This window comes from Centruroides vittatus, unplaced genomic scaffold, assembly GCF_030686945.1.
Source record: "Centruroides vittatus isolate TY-2023 unplaced genomic scaffold, ASM3068694v2 contig_481, whole genome shotgun sequence".
Classification (NCBI taxonomy): Eukaryota; Metazoa; Arthropoda; class Arachnida; order Scorpiones; family Buthidae; genus Centruroides; species Centruroides vittatus.
Genome location: NW_027122271.1, coordinates 1 through 17,269, shown reverse-complemented (window position 1 = coordinate 17,269; position 17,269 = coordinate 1). Strand labels below are relative to the sequence as shown.

At 39.4% G+C, this 17,269-nt stretch overlaps 1 protein-coding gene across 1 annotated transcript in view; it reads left to right on the top strand.

Annotated features, from left to right (window-relative positions):
• The window catches only part of mms4 (Methyl methanesulfonate sensitivity 4), a 39,258-nt gene extending 33,255 nt beyond the window's left edge, over positions 1-6,003 (top strand). The window contains exons 11-12 of the mRNA XM_067273458.1: positions 866-922; positions 5,687-6,003. Coding sequence (XP_067129559.1) covers positions 866-922; positions 5,687-5,794 — 165 coding nt within the window. The 3' untranslated portion in view covers positions 5,795-6,003. The remainder of the gene's footprint in view (positions 1-865; positions 923-5,686) is intronic.
• The last annotated feature ends 11,266 nt before the right edge of the window (positions 6,004-17,269 follow it).

The following is a 17,269-nucleotide window of genomic DNA, read 5'->3' as shown; positions in this document are numbered from 1 at the left end:
GGTGCACATAAAATAAACCAGACTTGTAGGTAGTTAGGGGACCGAGAACCGGTTCAAAATAAAATATGAAATGCTGAGACTGTTTGTACAAACAGGCGTTACTCGCACTCTCCGAGACATAGTCTCGTCCCAGGAATGGCTTTGCTGTTTTACTTGTTTGAAAATTAATCTCTTAACAAAATTGCTAATGATGTAATAAGCTTTTTTGTTATATCTGAACTTTTAAAAACTGTTCTAAAAAACAATGTTAAATAAATGAATATATCACATTGATAAATTTCTATTAAATTCAAGTAACTACTTTTTTAGTGATAGAAAATATATCAGAAATGCAAACTTGTGTTCAAAATCTGTTAATTTTAAAAGGTTATATTAACTTAATTCATCAAAAATATTTTAGTATGTTAAATATTTATATTTCAATGAATATAGCAACTATTATTGATAGTTTTTCTTTCTACTTATTTTGAAAAAATTTTATATAAAATAACATTTTTTTCATTTCTTCAGACTGTTGCTATTCACTAACTGAGCATGTTAAATATATGATTTTCATAATATTTTGGATTATTTCTGTTATTCAAAATCTATAAAATGTAAAAAATATTATATTAAATATTTATTCTGGATTTTAGACAAAAATATAAGATGTTTTAAAAACTATAGAATTTCACATAAAAATACATTTTATTGTTGAATATTAAATAGTTGTGATCACCCTTAAGGTATTGCAATTTTTAGACAAATAATTTTAGTTTGAAGTAGCGTAATAAATGAATTTTAGTTATTAAAAGATATCTTAGTAAAGTTTATTACAATGTATATGATATCATCATCATTTAAATAACTAGTATTATTGTTTAAGGCATATAAAGAATGCAGTACAAGAAAAGAAGCAGAAAATCTTTTGAAGAACATTCAGGTTAGTTATCAGCATTCAGAATTGTTCTTTAATAGTTCCGAGACCCACTAAAATATTTTTATCAGTTAAGTAATGTATTAAAAGTGTTTCAGTAAGTTATAATGTACTGTACATATATTGTACATATGTATATATTGTTAAAAATAACTCCATAAAAAGGTAATAGAGAGTTTATTTAAAAGTAAGAAAAAATACGTTCTTATGTTCGATTTTTTCGATGTTCTAACCTGAAGAAGGTTGTTAAACACGATCGAAAACGTTAGTTAGATTCTTTTAAACAAGGCTGCTTATATAAGGTGGTACGAGTTGGGTATTGTAAAAATATCCTTTTATTAATAACATTAATAGTAAAAAAAGTTTTAAGACTATTCAAAATTTACAGCTATTAGTTGCTGCTTAACTAATAAAATGAAAGTATATATTTCTAATGTAACTGTAAAAAGTTTCTGGTTTAGACACACAAAATTAATAAGTTAAATTGATATCATTTAACTCTCTCCAAACAACAAATTATAAAACTTTAAATATAAGAAAGAATAAGCGTAGGGAATTATCTTCACTTCCTCGACTTTCATAGACGGAGGGATCACTCCATACGGATTGTTCAAATGAAACTTTGACGTTATACTTTATTGTTTGTTTATTAGATTTTACTTAACAATGAAAGGAGAATAAGAATAGTAGTTACAAAAATATTTGCTTTTACCATTTAGATATTTATCATAGATATTGTCTGCATACAAGAACAATTGTGAGTTTAATTTATCCTCGGCAGCCTCGTACACATTGTTATCTGAAACGAAACTTCAGTCTTAAATTTATCTTTGTATACTAAGTACATTTATCAATTAACAGGACTTTATTATACTGGAAAATTATGTATGCAGATAACTAGTCTTACTGATCAGAAACAATATTTTTTATTTTACACATACACTTTAAGCTTGTGTTTCGGACTTGTTTGTCCCTCCTCAGCAGGCATTCCAATAGCACTTTATTTTCTGTATTTCCGAACTTCTTTAAATATTCAAATATACTTGTAAACCATATTAACCAAATAATTCGATACGGATACCTATTTTTTTATACCTTATAAATTAATCATGATTTAAAATTTCATCTAATAACTTTTACATTGACTACTTACAAAAAAAAATATTGTTTCTGATCAGTAAGACTAGTTATCTGCATACATAATTTTCCAGTATAATAAAGTCCTGTTAATTGAAAAATGTACTTAGTATACAAAGATAAATTTAAGCCATAATAAAGGACACAAAGGCATAATAATTGAAACTTCAGTCCTTTGGGGATTCTTTTAGGAGTTTAATTACGAATTGTTTAATTTTGAAGGTTTTTATCCCTTTTATTGTAATTTGGTAAATTAATAAAATATAATGTTCTGTTGCTTCCCAGTTTATGGGAAACAACTCTTGAGGTCGGGATCCCCACCATTCCCAGACTCTGCCTTTCTTTCCTTGGCATAAGCTTGCTGAGCATACCTGAAAAAGTGTTTGAATGAATGTTGATTGACAAAATTGAGAAGCTGACTGCAAAGCAAATATGGAAAGTGCATTGTGGATTTACAAAAGGGAAGGAGTGTGTGGACAGATCTTCACATTGAGAATGATTGTGGAGAATGTTTGAATGTGGGTAAAAAGTGTTTACAATATTTGTTGATTTAGAGAAAGCACACGATAGAGTGAATTGAGAGAAACTGTGGCAAGTATTATGTGATTATACAGTGAGAGGTAAACCACGTAGAGCTGTGAGAGCAATGTTTGAAAACAGCAAAGCAAGTCACTTTTATAATCACAATCTGACACTGTTCTGGTCCCATTCGTGTTGGATTACTGAAAGAGAGTATACGTGGGAAAGGTGGACGGAAAGCACAGTAGGAGAAGGGCCAAGAAAGTCTCGGTTAGAATAAATGGATAAGTATCCAAAAGAATGTGTATTGAGTTAGAAAGAGAATGCAAGTAAGTGTGTTAGAAGAGGCACGAGTATGTCCGAAGCAAACGAGATGTATCCGGACAGGAAAATGTAGAGAAAATTGCCGAATAGATTGGAAGATTGTGGTATACTTTTGACTGCTGCTCACCCGTTTTTGGATTATGCGTAGGAGGATATGTATGTACAGTACTAGGGTTTGGGTCCCGGGACGTCTCGTGTCTCGAAGTCCCGGAACTTTTTCTCAATTTAATTGTCTCGGGTCCCGGGACTTTCGGGTCAAGACCCGAGACACGCTTGTCGAAATTCTATCGTAATAATTTTATTTTCGAAAGGTCATAATAAACTTTATTAGCTTCCCGCTCCGTCATTGAGAGCGCCATCCGTTAGCTTAAGGAGTAATTACTTGATACTCCTACGTAACTTACTAAGTGAGTACACAATAAATACGTTCGCCGCCATATTGTTATTTTGTGACGTTTGTTTATGAGATCGTGATATTTATGACTGTCTGTGTCAGCAATGTCAGCTCAGTCAGTCGGTCGTCAATTACACTTTACGAGGTGTGTCCCAGTGAGATGATCCTATGCTCGAACCACGCAATACATCTAGGAGTCGTAGACACATTTTATAAAAAAATCAGGCTACTGCCACATCCGCAGCTTCTACCTCCGAAGATACTGATGATAGTGATGATGAAATCGTGGAGTACAAGAACTCTTCTGACGAAGAAGAGGATTGCAATGCCAGCTACGAAACAAACTGCCCATTACAACCAATTAATGAAATTAAAATAGTGTTCGATGAAACTCGATTCCTAGTGAAATTGTTTAGAAAGAGTCCACCGAAAAACAGCCAATTACAGAAATATGTTAAATCAGAATTTGGAAAAGAACTCAGTTTATTACTGGATGTCAAAACGAGGTGGACTTCTATAATTGTAATGGCAGAAAGGTTTTTGAAGCTCAAAAATTGCGTAAAGAAAGCGTTGATTTATTTAAACATGTTAGAAAATGGAAGGAAGACAATCTTCTTCTTTTGCAGTCAATCGTTACTTTATTGCAGCCAGTCAAGATAGCTGTAGAAGCCTTAAGCAGACAAAACTCTTCGTTACTCACAGCCGAAGCAATAATTGACGTTTTACTGAAAAAAATTCAATCGACAACGACAAATGATAATCTGGCGGTACGGTTCTTTGAAACATCGAAAGCCAGTCTAGAAGAAAGAAGATCACAACGGGTTATTTGTTTGTTAAAATATTTGCACACTGGCCACCACAGCTCACAGTCGCAAAAGACGGAATTTTACTTTTTTACTTCGAATTTGAATAAAACTGCACTTATTGCTTTTGCGGAAAATCTGTATTGCAGACTTTTTGAAAATATCCCTCGTATCCAAACGCCAGATTCGGAAATAATGGACGCCGAACCCAGAACCAGTAGCTCTACGGTACACAACGAACCCGACGTGTCGTTTCAAAGTCAAATGGAACAGGCAATCAAAAAATTCGAAGAAAATGTACCCGAAATTCTTGCAAAAAGATCAAGAGCAACATTAAAAAAAGGAGTTCCAGTTATTTGAAGCAACCGGAAAACGTACCGAAAGTTTGGAACTACCGTACTTTATAAAGCTTTAAACACAATAAAACCGACATCCGTTGAAAACGAGCGAGTGTTCTCTTTGTCCGGGGAGGCATTATTGCAAAAATCAGAAACAGATTGTCGGACAAAGCTGTAAATGCTCTGATTTTTTTTAATGCCCATTTTATTAAATCAGAAAAGAAGTCTAGTTACTAGTTTATTATATTATTTATATGACTAATGAATAGAGACTAGGTGATGATTATTAATGATTAGTATGATCACTAAGTTGGTTTTATAATTATAAGATTTTACTGTCAAAAAATGAATCCATGATTATAAGAATTAAACATACGAATTGTTTAGACTTTGATTAACGTTATAAATGTTAGGATTTGATTTTATGTTCAATAAATGTTGATTTTTACTGAAATTGCTTTTTTATTGATATATCTTGCCAAAAATGAACTCGAGAAGTCGCCAAGTCCCGGGACGTCCCGGGACTTTGAGAATGTCGAGACTTCCCAAACCCTAGTATGTACGTATGTAATAAAATATAAATTAGTATTTTTATTAAGGCTTTATCATACCAGTTTGTAACCACATTTATGCAATTTTACAACTTGTTATTTTTTATATTATCTATAATAAAATTAATATACAACTAAAAGATTTTTTTCTTTGCTAAAATGCATTTTGTGTTTTTTAATTATAACCCCTCTTTGGTTTGCATTTTTATCGAGGGTTTTAAAACACAGATGGGAACACCAACAACTGGCTTACAAAGCTTATAATTAATTTCTTACTTGTACGTCACCGGAGACGGAAACAAAAGTAACACAGTTGCTCTCTTCAACTGTGTTACTACAGCTGATCATCCCACATACTGCAGTATTTTTATCTGATAATTGTGATATAATTGGTCTTTCAAATCCACTTTTCATTTTAACAAAAGTTATCTTAACAAATTTTTTGTTTTAGCCCGAAAGAAAGAGTTGCTCTATCAAAGATTTTAATATATATATATATATATGTTTTTCAACATATTTTGGGACTTGTCTTATTTGAGTTTCTTGACTTTAAATAAATGTAATGATGATTATTTTTGAATTTCATTAAATAAAATATAAATTGTGTTAATAAATTTGGGAAAAACTTAAGTCATTAAAAGAAAACTTTTTAATAACTTAAATTTTAAAGAATCCTATGTAATTTTTGTATTTTTTTCATGTAGGTTCGTAGAGGATTCGGTCCCCTGGCCACTTCTAGAAACATCGGTCCCGAATTATCTCGAAAAATCTTCAGGTTTTTTACGGAAACCGACGAAAATGTATTATTGTGAAACGAAATTATAGATTTACTCCTTTTTTATACTTTGTAATGATTCGAAAATAGTTCATCATCGTCATCATCATCCAAGTAGTAAATCATTGAGGAAAATTATTAATATCATTAAGATCGTGTCCGCTACTTTACTGCAATAATTGAACGAATTGTATAAAAATATTTTTGTCAAAAAATTGTACAGTGAATAAAATTGTATTGCTTTTTTATTTCTTTTTACTTTTATCTCTCGAGTACGAAATGATCGCTACTTTTTCTGTTTTACAGGCATCACGAGGGCCTTTCTCCGTACCTGTGACGAGATCGACTGGCCCCACAATGGGGTGGCCGAGTCGATCTCGTGATAGCTCTCCGTCCTTTCAAAAAGAAAGTGACAAATTTTCAATTTTTCGTGTCTTTTTATGCTTTCGACACAGCAAAAAGTGACGCTATCTCTTTTACAGCGTGCCCAAAATATTTTGGGATTACACTCGAATGCAGATTTTATTTTCTTTTTCGGCCCTGCAATAAATTCTGACCGTAATGATATTGTCTTTCAAATAAGTGAGGTGGTCCTCGGATGACGTGCTCTTAGAAGTAGAAATGAATCATCACGGTAAATGGCTGAAGCTATCACGTGATTTTGATGTCAGCCTTATTGACCCTCTAAAAGTATACGATTGCATTATATAGACTCGATATAAAACGTCCCGGCATCGATAGTACAACTTGTGTTTAGTCGTATCGTCAACAATGGACTATCGGACTACCGAAACAGTACTGTAATAATAATAATTAGATTAGATCTATATATCCGAAAGAAAGATTTTTATAAAATAATATATTAGTACAGGTGTTGTACATTATCGAATTTCTGCTAACGCTTTCAATCCAGACAAAATTACCAGAAGAAACTCGAATTCCCGAAGCCACCAGTCTGATTTGCCGGATGGATACAAACTATAGAAAAGGATGCTTTTGACGTCGCTAGTCTCGGGACAGTATCTTGCAATTTTGGAAAATTTTCACAAACTATAATTATAATAAAAACGCTATTTATATTCTGTAAAGAAAAAAACAGTGTCCGAAAAATATTATCAACGTAGTGAGAATGGTACGGATCAGATTGACCCGAGTACAGTATAAATACACAATCATACGCTTGAGAGTTAAGGCGACAATTGACCTTGTAAACCTGGCTCGTGCTTAGATTATACAAATAATAGTATATTGAGGGTTAATTACTTCATATAACGGTTTAAACTTTGATTTTTCCTTTATAATAAACAAAATTTGTAAAATAGATTCGAGATAAAACAATCTAGATTTAGATGAAAAAATAGATTTTAATTGACAACCCATTATACCTTCTTAAGCCTTTTTTAAATTTCCGGTACTAAATACTAACATTAACGACCAATTAACTAACGTTTTCGATCGCCTCCGCGATCTTCGTCAGGTTTTATTCGACGGTTTCGAAATAGAATGCAATAGAATTCTTTCAAAGTTCTTTTTTTTTTTTTTTGTTTTAACTCTTTCCGCCCTGTGGGCACTAAGAGGGCCTCTTTTAGTAGGCCCATTATGGGTTCGGCCAGGCCCACAATGGGGCGACCGGGTGGTGAGGGACAGGGCCCGACATATCCGAACGGACCACCCCCCGAAAAATTCCTGGGGATTATTCGACCCGTTCGGATTCGATCCCGGGTCTCTCAGAGGGGTAGGCTGCCACTTTGACCGCTCGGCCATCCGGCCGTCCCATTTTTATATATTAAGATGTTTTTAAATAACTGAAACCACTTGTACAGTTTATCTTATTTAAAGAACTTTAAAGTAATAAATTAAAAATCATATCATAGAATATGCTGGACTGTTTGACAATTTGTCTTAATCCACAATTCCTAGACTACAGTAGTGATTTCAGTCAAGTGACATTTTAGTTGACAAATGGAACATTCTATTTGAATGAGAGTGCTTGTACTGGCCATTTTTTAAATAACTACAACTGAAAATTTACAATATGCCCTATTTTTCATGCAACGAAACTTCTGCTTTTTGAAATAGAAAAAAGGAAAATTTAATTTGTCATTGAGCACTAAAGGTTTAGTTGCCATCAGTAAGTTGGCAATGAAACAATTATTAGTACATTCAGTTTTTGCATTTGGACTAAAATTTAACTGTTAAACTGGTAGAATTTTACAAATTGAACATTTTATCAGAAAATAAAGTTGATAAATTAGAGCCTTTTCAGTAGGGTTGCAGTCTGTTCTATTGTGTATTGGAATTCCGTAGACTGTTCATATCCAAAGGTGTCTTCTCTTTATCATTCTGTAGGGTGAAGTTCTTTATGTACTTCATTAAAGCATAGCTCATAGTTTCAGTTGTTGGGGTTCTAACATATTAACAGTATTATTTATTTACTCTTATCTATAGCAATGAATCAACAAATATTGATGAAGAACCTATGGAAGTAAAAGAAGAAATGAATGTTACAGTTAGAACTTCAACAAGTTTTTCAGATGTTCAACCATCAAGTTTTCCTGTCTCTGGACAAAGTGCTAGTGGGTCTGCTTCTATCGATGGTAAACTTTTTAAATTATATCAAGCATTTAAGATTTTTGAATGATTTTTTTTTCTTTGGTGTTTTGATTGTTATGAGTTTAGTGATGTAATTTTAGTATAAATCAAATTATAACACGACATTCCAAACGCCATTGTCAAACTTCTAGGCTTACAGGAAAGCGGCGCTGAACGTCCGACGTACACGTTTTCGCGTTTAAAACTTTGGCCTCAACTTCGCTATTGTGAAGACTCGAATATAAGAATAACGAGATTCGATTTAAATTTTTTATTTTATTTGCCAACCGATTTTAGAAAGTTAGGGTTAAATCAAACACAGAAACAAAAAACGGAAAAACACCCGACAAATTTTCTCATAAAAATTAATCATAAACTTTCGTTCCCACGACAATACTCCCTTGTAGAAGATGAGTTAACTGTTGAAAAGGGAATATGTCATTTTATTCATCATTGGTCAAAAGGGACTTCCACCCCTGACGTACATCGTGAAATCTCGAAACCGAGAACCCGAAATAAAAGGAAAACGAACGATGACGTAACAGCGAGAAAACTTTCGACAACTGTCAAGTGAGTGTGTGTGTGCCGTGGATTATCGTCTCCCGCCGTTGAAGCCGTCCATCCCATCCATCCGAATCCTTCGATTTGAACTTTAGTCAATTTGACTCATATCCTAACGAACTCACGTTCTTCGGACTTTGCCAACAATCCCAGGATTATCAAGATATTTACTCAGTGTAAAGTTAGCCGACGGGAGAGAAAGAAAGTAACGGCGGTCGAGCGGTCAGACTGTCTTGTGGGAATGGACTGACATCACTGAGACAGGTTACCATCAAAAACCGTTTAATAAACATAAAAAAGGAGCTTACAAAAATGCTTTTTGTTCGGCGTAACACCAATCCAACGGGCGGATCAGTCCGTGTAACAGTTCAATAGTCCCGTCGATCTTTCAAACTTCCGATGAAGGTGAGGAGGGTGGTGTCGGCCCCGGGGCACTCTGCACGACTTGAGGTGACGCTTTCGGCGGCGGCGATGTACTTGGGCGCCTCTCGTCGGGAGCGGAGGTCGGAGACCAGGTCGAAGCGACGATCCAGATTTCGTTGTTAAACTTTATCCGGAACCCAGTAGCGGAGCAACCTGCACCAAAGACCAAGAACTCCGAATGTCCTTGAAACGACGATTTTATAATCTTTCTCCCCCAAATCGCCTCTTCATTGGTCTCTCATTGTCACCTGGTGCCAATTCGAAACCCGATGGAGGGCGCGGGAGAGGTCATCGTCGCGACAGAACTTGATTCCTCTCTCGTCGCGTGTTTCTCGAATTCGTTCTTTTCCTTTGTTTTAAATAAACAGAAAAAACTTCCATTAAACAATGGAAAGCTCCAATTTCGTCCCCTTTTTAGTCGAACCCCGTTCGGGTCCTCACAGGGCACCCCCCTTTCGTTTAAAATGTCGCCACCGAATGCGGCATTTTAACAATTGGCTTCGCGAACGGGTTCCCGTTGAAATGCCCCAGTAGTCGATCGACACGGAACTGGAAGCTCTCGCGTGTCTATCGAGTTGTAGGAGGTGTCGCGTAACATTGAATAAAAGTTCGGTTTCCTATTGAAACAGCATTTTTTTTTCTAACCGGAACTCCCGATTTTTTTTTTAATTGTTTTTAAACATTTCTGTTTTTCTCTGTAGATTGAGCGATTTATATAAATCTTAAAATCCGATTCTAAATCTCCTAAAAAGCCAAAAAGAGGCAAATTCCGACTGCATTCGTGTTCCTGTCCAATTCTGCCGTTTAGGACCACGAACAGTGATTCAATAGATGATTTGTCTCATCTGTCACAACAAGAAGCTGAGCGCAAAAGCTGTTACCTGTGCTTCCGGTATGCTTTCGTACCGGCGTACTTGCAAACCATGTTCGGAAGTCACAAACATCTCTCTGCAGCTACGTCTCTAGCTCCCTTTTTTTTTTGTCCGTCTTCTGATTTCGGCGACATTGTCCTGTCATCGACTTTTTTTCGATGCAGAACATCACAATTCCAAATCACCGTCAGAGACAATTGTATTTTTCGTTGTTTCTGTCTAAAGGAGCTTTTGTAGATAACTATGAAGCAATGACGACAATTTCGGTTTTCCTCCTATTATCGTTCATCATCTCCCCTCGTTGTTTTCTGTGCGTCAGAATTTTTTTCTGTGGCAGATGTGATCATCAAGCACATGCATTTTGGGGGAAATTTTTTTTTCTTTAAATTGGATTATATGAACCACTCAATCTTTGACAAATTCATCAGTGTTCCGTTCGTGACAATTTTTTTTTTTTTTTTTTGACAATTCTTGGTTTTCCGACAATTTGGAATTTGAAAAACGCGTTTCGTCATTGAACTTTCAGGATCTACAATGAGTATTTTACACAGATGTAAATTCGTTCGCGACAATTCTGTTCACCCGGGCGATTGTTTTTCACATTTTTTTTTTTTTTGTTTTTGGTATGGTGGCCTCTTCCCTACGGAGAGCTCACCATTTACATCGCGTAAATAGGCCGATAGGCGTAGGCGGCGGCAGGCGCTCGCGACCCTGAATTTGTGACGTTGACGCGCCCCCTTCTCCTTCGCTTCTGCGGAGAGGTTCCACCGTTTGCCCGTGCCTATGGGTTCGTGGCAACACCCAAGGATACTCGTCCGCGGGTCCTTGACTCCGCAAAGCGTATCGGTGTGTCGGTTGTGCCACGGTGGTTGGCTGACTACTCTCTATCGCTGCCGCGGGCTCTGCCTGATCTGGCTGTATTGACGTTAGGATAAATTCATCCCAGGGGTCTACTGTTTCGGAAGCTTGTGGTTCCGAAGCCGAAGTCTCGCCTTGAATCGTTTCTGACCTTTGTTCGCTGGTGCATAAAGACGCAAATTCCATTCTCGCGATAGCAGGTTTCAGACGATTTGCGTGAACGTGTAACTTCTTACCCGTTTGGATATGTTGGACAACAAAGTCCACAGGACTAGTCTCCGCTATAATCCTATACGGTCCCTGCCATCTAGGTGCCAGTTTCTTTCTCAACCCAGTAGGGACTACTACTTCCGTCACAAAGACTCGGTCTCCAACTAAAAACTTATGGGGTTTATTTTTGCGCTGCTGGTATTCCTTCCTGTCCAGCGCGGCCTTTTCCGCGTGCTCTTGAGCTAATTGGTGAGCCAAAGCCAACCTCAACCTTAGCTCGCTCGCATAGTTCTCACTAACATCATAGCTTGGTCTGCTAGGTTCAGTGACCACGTCGAACGGATAAACCGGATCTCTCCCATATACTAAATAGAATGGGGTTTCATTCGTGCTGGAATGCACGGCGGTGTTGTATGCGAAAAGCGCAAACGGGACCATCTCGTCCCAGTTGCGTTGGTCTGCATCGGTGTAGTGTGTCAATATATCTACTAACGTTTTATTCAAACGCTCTACCATTCCATTGCATTGGGGGTGGTAGGCGGTAGTAAGCAATCTTTCTATTCGCAAAAGCTCACAAACCTCGCGCATCATTCTCGAGGTGAAATTTGCGCCTCTATCGGTTAGTAGCTGTTTCGGAACCGAATGTCTTAGGATTATGTGCGTAACAAACGCCTTAGCGACTGTCCTGGCTGTGACGTCGGGCAACGGCACTGCCTCGGCCCAACGTGAGAAATGATCCACGAAAACCAGTAGATATCTATTGCCGTTATGGGTAGTGGGAAAGGGACCTTGAATATCAAGAGCCGTCCTCTCGAATACCCTAGTAATACGGGGAAAAATTTGCAAGGGTGCCTGATGCCCGTGCTGCGGTCTCTTTCGCATACTACATTCCTGACATGATTGACAATAGTGAGCTATGTCCTTGTTCATGTCGGTCCAGTAGAATTGAGTGTGCAATTTTTTCTTTAGTTTCTTCGCCCCCAGGTGTCCTGAACTAGGGATGTCGTGGAACATCTTCAAGACATATTCGACCATGTTCCTGGGTATAACCAATCTGTCCCATATTTCATTTCTGTCAGGGTTAGACTTCCTATGATACAATGTCTGTTCCGTATCTAAGTAGAACTCACTACTCTCGGGACTCGGACTCTGTTCTGGTGACTGGGAAAGGTCGGTTAATTTCCGTCTAATCTCTATGCAAAAGGGATCTTTTTGCTGTTGTTCTCTGATCTGGGCCTTGCTGAATATTGGGAGTAACTCGTCAATGGAGGAAATCGGCACCCTACTCAATGCATCGGCATTGGTGTGCGCCTTTCCTGGACGATGAACTATTTCAAATTGGTACTCCTGCAGAGCCAGATTCCACCTGCTCAACCTTGAGCTCTCATCCTTCACGTTGATAAGCCATTTTAGAGGCCGGTGATCGGTTATAATTTTAAACTTCCGACCATACAAATATGGCCTAAAATACTTTATAGCCCAGATGACGGCTAGACATTCCTTCTCCGTCGTGCTGTAGTTTCGCTCGGCTTTCTTGAGCAAGCGGCTCGCGTAAGCCACTGGTAGGTCGCCGCTTTCGTCCTCCTGCGACAACACAGCGCCTATTGCTACATTGGATGCGTCTGTTGCTATAATGAAGGGTCGACTAAAGTCAGGCGATCGCAGAAGCGGAGCAGAGGTCAACGCTTTCTTCAATCTCTCAAAAGCTGACTCCTGTTCCTCTTGCCATTGGAATTTCGTTTCTTTCTTCAAAAGCTCGGAGAGAGGCCTTGACATTTTCGCGTATTGGGCTATATGTCTTCGATAGTATCCAGTCAATCCCAAAAATGCCCGGACATCTCGCTCATTTCTCGGACGTGGGAAGTCTCGAACAGATTCTATTTTTCCCGAATCCGGTCGGATTCCCTCTTCTGAGACCTCATGTCCCAAAAATTTTATCTGTCTCTGTAAAAAGTGACATTTCCTAGGCTTAAGTTTTAATCCTGCTACGGCTAATCTTTGGAAAACTAGTTCTAACCTCTCTAGATGAGAGTGGAAGTCGGGACTAAACACAAGGATGTCATCCATATATACTAAGCATATTTTGTTCTTCAGCCCACTCAATATCAAATCGGCGCACCTTTGGAATGTGGCCGCTGCGTTGCATAAACCCATCGCGAGGCGATTAAAATGGTAATGCCCCGATGGAGTACTGAACCCCGTTTTCTCTTTTGAATCCGGGCTCAGCGGCAGTTGCCAATAGCCACTCAACGTGTCCATAGTAGAATAATATTTGGTCTTGCCCAATAAGCTCAATGATTCCTGAATCAATGGCAAGGGGTATGGATCTACCTTCGTCACTTTATTTAATTGCCTATAATCTACCACGAATCGATAGCTCGAATCAGCCTTCCTGACCAATAAAGCTGGCGATGACCATGGGGAGCTGGAGGGTTCAACTACCCCACTCTCCATCATGTCTTCAATTAATTTGTCCATAACTTCTCGCTGCGCATAGGGAATGCGATATGGAGCCCGATAGAGTGGAGGACTATCGCCCGTATCTATCTTATGCTCGGCAAAATTGCAATAGCCCAAGTCAAAATCATCCCTCGCAAATACCTGTCTGTATTTATACAATAGGTCCAGCAGAGGGGTCAGTTTGTCCTTCCCTATTTCGCTTAAATCGAATAAATTGGCTACTTGGGCTCTAGTTAACTCCTTTCCCTTAGGACGTAATGCATTATTTCGTTCGCCCATTTCCTTTGTTTCTTCCTCCGCCTTAAAAAAGGTGCCTACTTTACTTCCTCTATTTAATTTAATTGGTTGAGTTGCAACATTCATAATTCTAATCGGTATTTTACCGCGGTGTTGTGTTTTCACTAAGATACCTGCTATAAACGTTTCTTCTCGGTCTAAGGTGCAAGGTTCTACTACTCCTACCTGGTTATCGACTTCTCCTCTCACATTTCCTTCCACAATGACTTCCGATCGCGGAGGAATTACGCAATCGTTTAACAACACGACGTCTTTCGGAGCGTCATCTTCCCTTTTGTTTTTTCTAACCGCTGAACTTTGGTTTAGAGTTTCTAAATTGTTTCTCTGTTTGCTTATCCGCACGCGGCTACCTTTTCTTTGTCTTTTATATTTGTTACATTTATTAAACTTGTTCCTAACTTCGCCAACATAGTCTAATCGTGTCACATTTTCCTCGACCCTAACATGTGGCTTCTTCTCTTTCTGTCTATTATCCTTTGTTTCTAATCTTCGCGGATTACTAACTTTGTTGTGAAAACTCGCTAATCCCCAAAAGGTTATCTCATCTCCCGTTGGGAATATTAGCTTCGCATTTTTAACGGATATGGTTATATCATATTTCTCAATTATATCCCTTCCTAAAATTCCCTCATTTGGTTCGGTTATTTTAGGGTCTACCACGTAACAGTCGTGCGAAAACGCTAGGTTGCCAATTTTAAATTTTATGTTATATTTTCCCATTGTTTCTATTTCATGCCCTGTTACGCTTATTAACTCTACCGCGCTCGTTTCCGCTTTCTGCACTTTGCTCAAATCAGGAAAGAGAGTTTTAGATACTAATGTAACGGCTGCGCCCGTATCTATCGTTAGTCGCGTTCTTTTACTTTCTATTTCGCAGACCAAGGTACACGGCGGTAATTCCAGCGGAGAATCCTCACTCTTTGATCTCCCGACTCCCGCTAATGGGATTGTATTGCGCGCTTCCTCCTGTAAACGTTCCCAGTCGCGTGGTTGATCTCTAACTTTAACCGTAATAACTCTATCGCCGCGATTCCCTTTTGAACTATCTCGCCTTCCTTCCCTCTGATAATCGGCTTGTTCGCCGCTTCCTTCTGAACTTGGCAAGGCTAGGCATTTGCTGGCGGTCGCCCCAAACGGTGTTCGCGGCGTCGCGTAACTCCCTTCCGGCCAATCCTGATCGTACCGCGCCGGAAAATAAGGCGTTTGTTCCCAATTTTGCCCTTCATTTTGCCCAAACTGCCTATAATGGGCCTGATAAAAAGGAGCACGACCCGTATATTGTAAATACAATGGGTTTGGAAAGGGTGCTATCGGGGTTTGTTTCCTAGACACCGACTGATCGCACTGGTTAAATTCCGGCCATACCTGATATGAATGGACAAAAGGCAAGGGTTTTTCCCGGTCTACTTGTCCCGTTAGTGGAAAAGGGTTCGGTCCGCGGTATTGCCACAACGGCCTTGGATAGAAATTCGCGGGAGAGGGCCTAAATGATCGCCCACCCGGGGGTCTAGAAAAGTTCGGAGGCCGTGGTTGGCGTTGCCCGCTCGAATAATTCTGCGCTTTTCCCCTTCCAAAATTGGGTTTAGTAGCGGATTGGGGTGTTTGCCTAAATTGCGTGTACGCCTCCTTACGAGGATTATTTATTGGTTCTTTTGAAATGCGCTTCTCAAATTTTTTTCCTAAATCTTCGAGTTGCCTCGAAATTTGCTCGATTTTCGCATCCAGCGCGGGTTCTTGGTTTACGTTTTTGTTCTCCCTTTCTAGTGCGTGATCGTCCTGCGTTTCCTCTACGCCCGCAACCAAATTCCTATTTTTCCCCGTTAGCTGTTCGATCGTTTCCTCCCTAATCGCTATCCTTAATGCTTCTGCAAATGTGGGAGGGTCTTGTGCCATAACATTTCTTTTATGCTTCTCGTTTAGTCCGTACAAAAATTGGACGCGAAGCTTTTCATCTAGCTCCCGCTGCAGACATTGTCTTATGGTGGCGCGCTCCTGCTCTGTCGTTCCCGTGTGTTGGATGGTCGTCGCGCTGGCTAGAGTTTGCAACCTAACCGCAAATTCTTGCACCTTTTCTTCCCGTCTCTGGACGCAAGCGTGAAATTTTTGCACGCGAATCGAATACGGTTCTTGGTCAAACCTCTGCACCATTAATCGTCGAAACTCGTCGTACGCGATAACGCTTTTCATCTGCATGTCCCTCCATGCAAAATCTCTGGCTACGCCCGCTAGTTTGCATTTCGCGATACCTAATTTCTGTCTCGCGGTCCATCCCGCTAAGCTGGCTACCTCGTCCAACGTATCAAAAAAGTCGGAGATGCGCCCGCTTTCCCCGGAAAAGGTTGGGATCATCCCACCAAACGCCGCGATTGAGCCTCCGCCTACTTCCCGCGTTTGCGATGGGGCAGATGGAACACCTGTCTCAGTAGCCATGTTCTGACCCACGATTCTCTCTCACCCCGTAAATTTCGTGTCGGCTTCCTCGGGATTCTGGCGGACGGTACTGCAACCTTTCCCCACCAGCGTGACTTGGGCCGAAAAATCCCACTTTACTGACACCAGTGTAAAGTTAGCCGACGGGAGAGAAAGAAAGTTACGGCGGTCGAGCGGTCAGACTGTCTTGTGGGAATGGACTGACATCACTGAGACAGGTTACCATCAAAAACCGTTTAATAAACATAAAAAAGGAGCTTACAAAAATGCTTTTTGTTCGGCGTAACACCAATCCAACGGGCGGATCAGTCCGTGTAACAGTTCAATAGTCCCGACGATCTTTCAAACTTCCGATGAAGGTGAGGAGGGTGGTGTCGGCCCCGGGGCACTCTGCACGACTTGAGGTGACGCTTTCGGCGGCGGCGATGTACTTGGGCGCCTTTCGTCGGGAGCGGAGGTCGGAGACCAGGTCGAAGCGACGATCCAGATTTCGTTGTTAAACTTTATCCGGAACCCAGTAGCGGAGCAACCTGCACCAAAGACCAAGAACTCCGAATGTCCTTGAAACGACGATTTTATAATCTTCCTCCCCCAAATCGCCTCTTCATTGGTCTCTCATTGTCACCTGGTGCCAATTCGAAACCCGATGGAGGGCGCGGGAGAGGTCATCGTCGCGACAGAACTTGATTCCTCTCTCGTCGCGTGTTTCTCGAATTCGTTCTTTTCCTTTGTTTTAAATAAACAGAAAAAACTTCCATTAAACAATGGAAAGCTCCAATTTCGTCCCCTTTTTAGTCGAACCCCGTTCG